Source organism: Hyperoodon ampullatus, assembly GCF_949752795.1.
Source record: "Hyperoodon ampullatus genome assembly, chromosome: 9".
NCBI lineage: Eukaryota > Metazoa > Chordata > Mammalia > Artiodactyla > Ziphiidae > Hyperoodon > Hyperoodon ampullatus.
In genome coordinates this window covers 7,450,862-7,463,459 of record NC_136922.1, presented here as the reverse complement: position 1 = coordinate 7,463,459, position 12,598 = coordinate 7,450,862, and the positions used below count along the sequence as shown (strand labels likewise).

Below are 12,598 nucleotides of genomic sequence, written 5' to 3'. Positions count from 1 at the left end.
TCCATTGTCACTAGGCAGACTGACTGAAACCAACATTTTTCTGAATCACATATTTCTCTTAAATTAGATGCCTAATGGGAAACTTAGATGCCCATTGAGAAAACCAAGATATATTATTAATAATTAGCATTAATAGTCAGAAATGACAAAATTTTTTCTATGTTAAAGTTATTGGTGTTGGGAAACAGAACTAGGGAAACACAGAAACTAGGGAAATATTTTTTTGAGACAAACATTTTTTTCTTAAGAATTTGGCTCTTTTTGCTTCGTTCAATTCTTTGTGAGTTAAATCAAGACTATTTCTTTTGTTAAAACAGGAGTTAAACTCATCCTGAAAGACATCTTTTTAGATATCTCATAGGGCAAAGTAAATATGATTTATAATCAATATCCCTGTGACATTCTTTTACTATGAATGGCTCATTACAGTTTACAATTATACCACGTTTCCCCCACTAGAGAAGAATGGTAAAATCTTTAGATTTTCATTTTGTAGTTGACTGTCTGATGAAAAGGACATTCTGAATTGGCCATATCACAACTGGAGTATTGTGTTGAATTCTAGTAACATTCCTGGTGTAAAATGAGTACACAGGAATACACACAGGAAAGGATGAGATTATGCTAAACTGTCTTGAAATACGTGATAATTGGGATTGGGCATTCCAGATAAATTAGAAAACAAAGCTATTTTCAAATATCTAAAATACTGTCACATGGAACATGAAAACTGGTTTAGTGTGTTGATAGTTATCACTTTAGATTGCTATTGAGATAAAAATTATAATAGAAATGTCAAGAGTTTTATTTGCATCATGAGTCTTCAAATTATTTCCTTAAAACAATATAGCTTATATACATTATCCCTGCATTGTAGTTTATATTTTCCTTTCTTTGAGAAAAATAGCATATAAGCATTATAAATACCACATACAAAACTATTTTGAAACTTTGAGTTCAGCTTAAATATATTTTAGTAATCAGGCAAAAGTAATAAAATGAGAGAGTTACATCCTAAGTGTTAAGTAAAATTAAAGAGTTGAAAAGAATGTTTTTATAATAATTACTATTACTTAATAAAGTTTATTGTTTAACTCATACAATGTAAATGTTTAATAATTACCTTGATGTTGTAAAAATGCCATACACTAGTGTTGTCCTTGGGTTATCAGTTTCCAGCAGAAACACATCCTCTATAAAAGGGAAATATCAATGTTTAAGATTCCCAAATATTTAAAAAATTTATCCTAAGAAATAATTTCAACTACAAAAAGTATTATTCAGAAAGATATTCCTGCAGCATCATTATAATTTGACAGCAACTAAATGATAAGCACATGGTAAAGTAAATTAAATAAAATGTTATACAAACACTTACGGAAACTATGCTAATGAAATAATATTAAATAGAAAAGACACAATGGTATTTAATATAGACCAGAACCATGTAAACCTTAAAACTATACATCAGAATACAATAAGAAGATTACCAGTGAGTGTTTCTGGTTAACAAAGCTACAGAAATTTTCCTGTTTCTTCTTTTTTCCTGAATTTTCTAAATATCCTTAATGATAACATATTACATTTTTAATTTTAAAAGTATTACAAATCTCAATTTATTTCTTTCTTTTTTTTTTTTTTTTCGGTACACAGGCCTCTCACTGTTGTGGCCTCTCCCGCTGCAGAGCACAGGCTCTGGACGTGCAGGCTCAGCAGCCATGGCTCACGGGCCAAGCCGCTCCGCGGCATGTGGGATCTTCCCGGACTGGGGCATGAACCCGTGTCCCCTGCATCAGCAGGCAGACTCTCAACCACTGTGCCACCAGGGAAGCCCTCAATTTCTTTTTAATCTAGGGTTAGAATTTGGAACATGGAAGAAAACTTTTTCACAATGACTTATAAGACTTTTTGTCTTTTAGTCAAAATTGCTAGTGATATTTTTATTTAATCAATAATACCCCTAACAACAAGAATTTTAAAGTATATTGAGGCAAAGGCAAAAGTACAGATCGTAAGGTACAGTAATACATAACAGAACCTGGAAGTAAATTTCTGATAGGAAATTCCAATTAATAACCAATTGTTATGAATACAAGAAAGATCTGGATTTAGTGACCTTTTTGCAAATAAGATTCTTGCTGACCAATATAAAGAAAGATGTATTTTGTTATTCACAATAAATTTAGAACCTCTTAAGCAATAAATTAATAACCACTAGTTTTTCCATAAAAGGCTGGCACTGTCTATTCTCCCTAAAAACGAGAAAGACTGAAACATTCTAAGTCACTGAAACATAAATATACTTGCAAAGAATTTGGGGGGAAATAATGAGTAACTAGGTTATAACATGAAATCATACTTAGAACTTTTTTTCTAGAAAAGCTGAAATAAAAACTTGTGTTTCTATGATCAACATAATGGCTTTTGAGGAGACCAACTTTTTCAGTTATTGTAGTTACTAGAACTAGTATTTTTTCCATATTATAATACATTTTTATTGCTTACCTCATCACCTGCCTCAGTATTTGAGACTAACCAGCATTTTATATTTTAATGGATTAAAGCAAAATAAAAGTCATTTCTAAATGGCACTTAGTAAACATGATACTATTATGTGTACCAAGTTATTCTACTGTTCGAAACATATGGACACCAAGGGGGAAAAGCGTGGATGGGGGTGGTGGTGATGCTGTGATGAACTGGGAGATAGGAATTGACATGTGTACACTAATATGTATAAAATAGATAACTAATAAGAACGTGCTATATAAAAAATTAAATTAAATTAAATTAAAAAAAAAAGAGAACTGCTCCTTGGCAGAAAGGTATCAGATTGTCAGTCCTTATTTGACCTGTAAAGTATAACCCTCCTCATGTCACACATGCTGAGAATATTTAGTCCCAGGGTCACCAAGAATAACTAAAACTGGAGCATAAGTCTACTTTCTACTCTGACACTTTTCCATCTAACCTCTATTCTGTCCATTAACTGTAGTAAAAATATATAGCTGTATTCTCATACAAACTGATTTTAAACCATAATATCAGAATTCAAATATATATGAAATACACATTTATTTTAGAAAAGCACAAACATATCATTACTTATATATAAATTGTATAAATACCTCTCTCTTCTCTCTCTAAAACACACACAAACACACAAACAAAACACATGGATTCATATATCATGGTGGATTCATATATCATGGTGGATTCAATGAACTAAATGTTTCAGCAGTGCACTTAGGGGCAAGACAGATTAAAAAATACTTCAGGAAATTCATGAACAGTATCCAGATCATTGATTCAAATCAGCACTTATTTATGCTGAAAACATTCATGAAAAATACATTCTCTTTTGAGAGTTTATTAAAATATGTAAACTTTACAAACTCTCTTTCAAGAACATTTTTCAATCTCACATTTATGTACCTAGTTCATCAAAGTGTGTTTCCGGGCCATCTTCATCAGTTACTGAGCATACCAGCCTTGCTTTTAAGAAGGTAGTCCACTTGTTGACAAGGCTACGCAGTCCACCAGTGTCATTCTGAAACCATTTTGTAAACACATTTCAGATTGCTTAAATAAATATTGAAGTGTATTTAAAATTTACCTTGGATTCTTACTACTTGGGGATTTGTTATAATCTGAAAGGTGGAAATGTTAAGCAAATCTGCATATCAATAGTTAAAGAGGAATATTTAAGATCTATAGTATTTTTTTAAAATAGCCTTAGTTATACTGTTATTCTCCTATTATATGATATCAACTGAAAATGTATCAAAATGAATTTGATAAATATATGCCATAACGCTTTCTAAATTTCTGATAAAAATATGAGTAAACTGTTATGGAGACTACATAATTTAATTTGCCTTTTCTTGATAACTCATTTTCTTCAGTACAAACATAAATGATTGTATATAGGGAAGCGTGCAGATTCTACCGTGGTCAGGAGAGTGGGTTTATACTTACACCAAATAGTCCCCAATAATTCTATTTTCTCTCCTTCATTTCTCTGCATTATCATTTAATCCTTAATATTTCTAATCAGATGCCTTATATACATATTTCTCTGGTCAGGGCAGGGAAAATGGTATTTGGATCATTCACAAATAGTCTCCATTGAATGACATTTTTTCTGTACTCCCTGGAGCCTTTCACATCATCAGCTGGCTTTACTGCCTTGTTCCAAATGACTGAGAAGCAGATAAGCTCCAAAATCACTGGAATATTGTAATGTTTAAAAATAGACTATTTTAAACACTAACTATTTTAAGAAATACTTTTGCACAGAAGATGCTAATCATAAATGAGTCAGAACAAGCCTGTAATATTCTTATGTGAGAAGACATCATGAGTTTTTTTGTTTCTATGTATACTTACTCTTGATACACAAGAACATTTTGATAAGTTTGTAATTAGAACTGTATTTTACTAAAGCATTTCTTAATTCTCACTATTATAGACAGTTCCTCAATAATTGTTTCTTACTGATGTTTTGCTGTATTTTATTCACAAGAATTGTTCTATTTCTTTCTATAATATACAATTCAGCAATTTCTTTTTAATACTAATGCATTAAATGGAAAAAAGCAAAAATTAATCAAAACTGTTTATTTGTGTAAAACCATAACCAAAATATTCCTTGGATTAAATTATTTTCCAAAATAGTGTGTTTATCTTGTATGACTGATGTGAATAAACATTAAATCTAAATGTCTCCTTTTAATATTTTATTAATTTGTAACCATAGATTTAAAAAGTAGGAAGATTAAACTATTGGAATAAGAAGACATGTTTACATAATTTGAATTTCTTAGTCTTTCTTCAAATTAGAACAACTTTAATACTTACAGGACATATTCTAGCAATCATGGAATGAATCTGTTTTGTGCTTCTGCTATTGTCGGTCAGTTTCTCTTTGAAGAAGAAGTACACCTTAGCATCATTTGGATCAGTGCCATCTGGGATAACATGTGCATCCACAAACATAGGTTCTAGAAAAAAATTCAAAGACGATATATATACTCACGATGAAAATCCATCTACTCTCCAACCAAGTAGACCACAGGCACATGCCTTCTCCATCTTTGGTATAAAGGAACAATTCAATATTCATAGCCAAAGAGTCTAAAAGCAAGCAATTGTATTCACTGAACATACCGCACTTGGAATGTCAAGTGCCATAAAGTATAGCTATGATATAAAGCTTAAACTATTTTTCTCTGTCTGCAATAAATTCTGGAAGTACACTAATTGTAAAACTTCTTTGTGCCTGATGAGTTTTAAAATATTGAAAAACTTTTCTACTAGTTATTTCCCATGGGATCTGATAGTCGTTTCATAGAAAAAGAAGTTTGTTTTCAATCTAGTGCATATAAACTCAAATTCACTGAAGCAGAATGAGGAGTTGGGAGTCCATGATCTGAAAAACACATTTTATTTAAAATACAGCATATGAAATGAAGGGGAAACTTTTCAATGAAAAAATGCAGTCATTTGAAGACATAGAGGGATTCCTTATTTCAAGAACAAAACAATTTTTAGAATACTCTATTTCCAGATGTACTGGAGGAATAATTTGAAGAAGTAAATGGACAATCACTGCTTTCTTGTGCTGGTCTGTCAGTGAAATAAGATGCTTAACTGTAGTGATTCATGCTTAACTGTGCAATGTTAAGTGAATTGCCAAATCTAAGGTCAGCTTAAATTTTCCCCAGGGTGAAATGACAAAGATCTTAGTGGTTTCTTCTTCCTCGAAACAACAGCAACTGATTGGAATTGTACATTAAAGTCAAATGAGCACTTTTCATGATGTGAATTCCATGTGACCCCCAAAATTGAAAACATTTGAACACTGATACTCATAAAATTATCATACTTACGATTTCCATTAAGTATTAGTCAAACTGTGAAAAAATAATGTATACCAGCTTTATAATTTTAGAATCTAAGCATAAAACAAATAGGAGCTCCTAAATATGCCCTATTCATTATATCTGTCATAAATTTAGGAAAATGTTTAGATTTGGCATTATTAAAATATACAAGTAGACCAAATAAATAAATGACGTTTAATTGTAATATGCAACAATTAAACAACTGGAGAAGATTCTTGTCTATAGGTACATATGACAAATATCACTGTCAATTTTATTTCTTCATATATCCTAAGATAATTCTATGATTGTTAATAAAGAGTTAGAATATGAAATATGGCTCATTTCATTTACTTATTTAGCCTAAATATTTAAAATCACAGAGTACAGAATTGTTGTTACTCATATTTTAACTTTTTAACCATTTTAATGTAATTTTCATTATGAAGTTAAACAAATTAGTTTAAAGTATGATTCTCAGAAAATGGATAAACTGTTATTTTACCACTTAGCCATTTGGAATTGTGTTGATCAGTTCTAACTGCATTCCTCTTGGTTAAACTTCGAAAAATAGCTGCATCTGTCCCCATGAAATCTATATACATTGCAGAGAAAAGCTCCTCATCTATGAAAAAGCAAATGTGAACAAAATTAAAAGCAAATCTTAACTGTTTTTAAGGTTATTTTTAAAATCAAGGAGAATTTGCTTATTAGATCATGACACATATTACAGAATATTTATAGTTGTTAATTGGTTTCCATTGTCCACCAAATTAAAAAATTGGATAAAGTTTAATTTGGTCTCATTAGTGCCTGTATAATGACCAAAACAATCTTTTTGATATAGAGATAAAAATTCCTCTGCCTGTACTTAATTATACTAAATACTTAACTAAACTTGATTATATGGTGTAGTGTGTATCCGAAATGGCAGAAATAATATAGGTATAAAAATAAAGAAATGGCTTAATTATTTCTTCTTTAATAAATAAAAAATACTGTAAGAGTCAGAAAACTTGATTTCTAATTTTGGCTGTAGTTAAACTGGGAATTAGGGATAAGTCATTTAGTACCCTGAGTCTCAAACTTCTATGGGAATTGGATTATGATCAAAAGTTCACACTACATATTAAAAACTCTATGATTTTACTAAATGGATTGAAAATAATAGTTTTTATTATTATTATTTCATGAGATGGAAGCCACATCAAATTGTCAAAGTACTATTAATGATAAAACAATTTCATCATTAAATGTATATGTTTTGATCTTTATGCTAGAAGGTTTCTCTAAGGTAAACAGCTGCTACTTTTTCAATTGCAACACATAACATGTTAACATTATGTTAACAATATAATATGATGTTAATAAGCCATATATGGCTTAACATATAAAATAAAACTTAAAGATAAGAAAAAAGATATTGTAAAATTAAATTAAATTATCATTATTAATGACAAAATAAGATATGTTAATCTGTATGTGCACAACACTGGACATTTTGCTTATTTGTTAAGATCTACATTAATTTTTATTCTAGTAAGGAGAGTAAGCAGTAAATTGGTATGTATGACCTTTGAGTACAAGTTAAGTATCTATTAAAAAATAATAAAATTGATCAGGTTTGGCCCACTGAACTACCATGCAGCTGCATTCTTTGACTAATGTTCTAGAATTACTCCCCTGGCTACCTTCAGATTGTGGTCATTTTGGCAGGACTGAAACATTTTAAAGCACTCCAAGCTCACTGTTTAGTAATAAGCAATACCAGTTGGCCTAGGATAGAATGGAGAATGGAATGTTTTTAATATGTGCTCACCAGGTCACAAACTGGACCCCTACCAGTTAGCAAGTGGGTATGTCGGGCATTGTGTCGCCAAGTTCTGCTTCCTGGTAGAGATCTGAAGTCCATGGGAACAGATTATAGGGAGATAACAAAACGTGCCTGAAAGAATTTTGAGCTATTTAGCTTCTTTACAATTTTGTGAACATTTGTGAAGCATCTACACAAGTATTCTGTAGATACTATGATTGTTAAATTGAGATAGTTTGTAATTAATTATTTCACAGCTTTGTTCTATCCAATTATGCCCAAAATAAGAGGTTATAAATTCCTGATATTCAATAGATTTATTAGCACATCTCTGAATTATCGTATCTGTTTACAGGAAGGAAAATAAAAGGACACTCAGAGGATGGTTTATCGTAGACAGGACTGATTCTAACCCTACTGCATACCACCTTATTAGTTATGTCTTAAACATTACAAAAGAGTTAGATGGCTAATTGGCTTCATTTCCTGTCTTAAATTCTCAGAAATTTTAATAGCAAGTTAAGGATAATAAAGTTTCTGCTTTATTTTGTGTAAGAAATATTTAATTAATGTCACTTTGGAAAGAATTTTGTTTGAGAGTAGAAATTATTTTTTTCCAGAATTTCATTGTAGGGTTTATGCAAAGATAAAGTTGCTCAATTTAAACTTTAATCCAAAAATATTTTGCTTTCCAGTTGTACTTCCACTGACTAAAAAATATCTCATGAGGCTTTGAAGAGGTTCTTTAAGAGATGTCATCTGAATTTGTTGTGCTACAATAATTACTAAAAATAGCAAAGAACACTAGCACTTTGGGCCAGATGCCGCACTATATTATGTAATTTGAAATTCTTCTAATGCTCAACGTTTCATGGCATTTTAATAGATAAAAATATTTTAACCAATTTGTGTTATTTAATGCACTGCAATTGAACAGAAATGATAAAACGTCAAATGGCAAAGTGAGATAAGTACACAAATGAAATTGCACAATATCAGAGATAATATTACAAGGATAATCAGTAGACTAAATAAGATGATAAATATAAGTTTATACAGCTTCCTGCTCTTTTTAGTTTCAGGTTTCAAGTTAAGCAAACTGTTTAATGATTTTCTTTGAGAGTAAAAATTGTAATGTTAATCAAAATATTAAAAAGTAGCATAGGGGGCTTCCCTGGTAGCGCAGTGGTTGAGAGTCTGCCTGCCGATGCAGGGGACATGGGTTCGTGCCCCGGTCCGGGAAGATCCCACATGCCGCGGAGCGGCTGGGCCCCTGAGCCATGGCCGCTGAGCCTGCGGGTCTGGAGCCTGTGCTCCGCAATGGGAGAGGCCACAACAGTGAGAGGCCGGCGTACCACAAAAAAACAATAAATAAATAAATAAATAAAATAAAGAGCAATAACAACTTTAATTTCAGAAATGAATCCAATTCTCTAAAGCGCAAAACTATTACATGACTTATTACAGTTTAATAGGAAAATTTATACTGCCTTGTTTTAACCTTTTTTTGTTCTAAATAATATTTGATGAGATAAAACTCCAGTATGTGTTAACAATAATTTAGAATTTTGAAGTTTATTTTCATAGCATTTAACTTGAAATAAGTGAAAACTTTATATATTTATCTAGTACTATACAAATCGTACAGTTTCTAAAGGTGAATAAAATTTTCTTCCTCATGAAGAAAATACTTTCGGAGACACTGCTTCTATTAAATAATATTTAGAAACTTATTTGAAAATACTCTGCATCAGACTTAATTGTATATCTTGAAGTTTCAAAGCTTTCTAATTTTTCTGTCCTAATGATACATTTTCATTTCCTCCCTGCCCAATTTGAATGACTATAGGAAAATAATTTACTGGATAATTTCCAAGCTCACATTTCAGTCAGTGCTGGATGTATTTGTCTTAATTTAGTTTCCAGATCTGAGAAAGAAAGATGAGTTGCCTTTTTAAATGAATCAAAGCAAAGGGTTTTGAACAAATTAATTATTTTTCCACCTGTTCTACTGTCAAATGATGCAATTTTACCACTGGCAATACATAGAGAAACAAAAAGGGAAAAACATTTACTATATAATCGGCATACTGAAATCCAAGATTTGTCCCACAGTCAACTAATGTTAAGTCAGACATATTCTAGAAGTGTCTTAATTAGCCAGAAAAGAATGTCTTTTAAGTGAGGTATAGAAGGCACTGGAAGATTGAGACTCAAGGACATTGATTTACTAATGTGTATAGCAGCAATCAACTGGGCCTGCTTCTTAACTGACATATTTTATAAAAAATGAGAAAATAAAAAAGTGATTTTATGAGCACATCTTTTTTAGTACAGAAACTTCTAGACAATCCACAGAGAATGTACTTGGCTAACGCATGCACTTTGTTATTATTTCACATGAAAGAAATACCAGTTTTAATCATTTGTAAAAGATTACTAAAACATGAGGAAAAGTGAATATAATTAATACTAGAAAAACAACTACAGAAAACACTGAAATTTACTTTATAATATATATTAATATATGTGTGCATATACACAATACCTATTAATATATTTATATACATACATACGCTTTTTAAATGGTTGACTTGCTCTACAAATGACAGCAGTCATATTAGATGAAAAAATACATGGTTATCATTTAATCATGAATATTCTTGGAAACGAGAAATTAAAATTTCTCAAAACTTTCTTTCTATTATTTTACTCAGGTGCTATCATCCATGCAGCATTCCAAAATGGGCATATGGTATCATGAATTTATTTTCTTTAATTTCCTTTTTTTAAAAATATTTCCCCCTCCCTCTTTTATTTTCCACTTACTGATCATAACAGACACTGTGTTCACATTGGGGTTGAAAGAGCAGCGTCCTTTTCCGGATTCACACTTGGAGTCAATCATGAAAACTTGGTCCTTTATTACAGATAAAATTGGAAATGTAGTAATGATAAATTATCTTAGTTAACCATTTTTTATTTAGTAAAACAAAGCATCATCATAAATAATATGCTTTCTACTTGGTTGCTTATGCCTTCCCAATTTTACTATATTAAGACTCTCTTGGCCTATATGAAGAATCCATTTGTAAGTTATAAAGCTAACCTCAGCAGGTCAAGTTCACATCCTACTACACTCCCCATAAAGCTGATCCAACAAGTTCTCAAATCAACATCAATAAAAAACACTTGGAAATCAAGGATCATTGTAAACCTGAACTAGGTATGTTGAACATTGGCCAAAAGAAGAAAACTGATTACAGAGAAACAATGTGTATGAGGATTATGAAACTTTCAAAATAATCAAGATTTTTTTAAACATAAAATTTTGTTACCATTTATTTTGTTATATAAAGCATTATACTAGATTCAACAAAATAATTCATAATTTAGATTAAAATGTTTCTTTTACTCATTCATTTATTTATTTAACAAAAATTTATTGAGCACCTACTACTTGCCAGACACTGACAAAACATTGGGGGTAGAGTAAACAAAACAGACAAAAATCCTTACCTGTAGGTAATTTATAATCTAATGACAGATAATATAAATAAAGAATATAAAGAGAATAAATACATAAAATATGAAGTATGTTAGATGGTACTCAGTGCTTAGGAAAAAAATTAAGCAGGGAATGGGACTAGGGAAATCCACGGATGGGGGGGCAGTGGGTTCAATTTGAAATTTAATGGTCAGCGTAGCCTCACTGAGAGGGAGCATTTTGTTGGTTTATTTATCTTTTTTCTTATATAAAGTTAGTAAAAGCTACTACTAAAAATCAAAGAAAAATGATCACATTTGTAGATTGCATTAAATGATGGAGGACCTTAATTATCAAGCTGCTTTTCAAAATTATCCTGAATGAAATGCGGGCTCAACATTTTTGAGCATGGAATAAAAGGATCAAAACATTGCTTTAAGAAGATTGGGCCTTACTTGTGCTTTAAGAAGATTGAGAATGGTGGTTGTAAAGACAGACACTGGGTTCAAGAAAACAAACTTGTTTTGAACTGCAGTAGTCCAGGAATTAGGTAATAATAATCTGACATGCCAGGATCTCAGTGGTCAGGGTAAGAGTGGTAAAGATGTAAGAGGATTTGTAAAGTGAAAATCGACAGAACTTGGCAATCAATAACAAATTGGAGGTAGCTCAAGAAGATGAAAAAAATAAAGTTTATTCTGAAGTTTTGACTCTTTAAAGAAAATAAAACTAGTTCATTTTTGTTATACTGAGTGTGATGTATTGGCGGGAAATCCCTGAGGTAATGGGAAATTAGAGAGCTTAAAAAGAATCACAGTGCTCTAGCCTAGAAAGGTCCTATAACACGACGCTCTTCATGGATTAGCTCTAAAGATGAGGAAAATATGACTTGTCCAAGATCACCCATAGCTAAATAGTGACAAAAGCAAAATTAAAATTCAGTCTCCTGACTCCTAACTATGTCTGCTTTCCAAGAGGTCATCATTTATATAATAACTAAACAATGATAAACCTGCAGGAAAAAAATACAATTTAGTATACTTGGTTGTGTAGCCAAAGTCATACATAGATTTGACTAAAAAAGTGACAGCTGGCCCTGCAGGAATTGAGGAGATTGCTTAGGCACCACTTGCTCACCACTGACTTCCTTCTCCATTGCATAGCCTCCTTGTACTCACACAGTGATAGTCTAGACCTTGTCATCCCCAGGAAGGGATGTGATCCATCTGAATAATGACTAATTCAAACACCCTGCAACAATTCTTCAAACTCATCACCTAAGAACCCTTTCTACTTTTTACAATTTATCAGCCTTCTATCTTCTTGATAGATAGATTAGATTCCATGCTTTTTAATTTTAAGTTTTTCTGCAAAAATATCAATATTAATTTCCTTGAATCTGTAATTTTTTTC

The 12,598-nt window shown here is 31.2% G+C and overlaps 1 protein-coding gene across 1 annotated transcript in view; it reads right to left on the bottom strand.

Annotated features, from left to right (window-relative positions):
- The window catches only part of SEMA3C (semaphorin 3C), a gene marked incomplete at its 3' end in the record, with an annotated part of 189,154 nt that overhangs the window by 68,015 nt on the left and 108,541 nt on the right, over positions 1–12,598 (bottom strand). The window contains exons 6-10 of the mRNA XM_079710851.1: positions 10,528–10,618; positions 6,391–6,510; positions 4,861–5,003; positions 3,436–3,550; positions 1,124–1,193 (exon numbers count right to left, since the gene is read on the bottom strand). Coding sequence (XP_079566977.1) covers positions 1,124–1,193; positions 3,436–3,550; positions 4,861–5,003; positions 6,391–6,510; positions 10,528–10,618 — 539 coding nt within the window. The remainder of the gene's footprint in view (positions 1–1,123; positions 1,194–3,435; positions 3,551–4,860; positions 5,004–6,390; positions 6,511–10,527; positions 10,619–12,598) is intronic.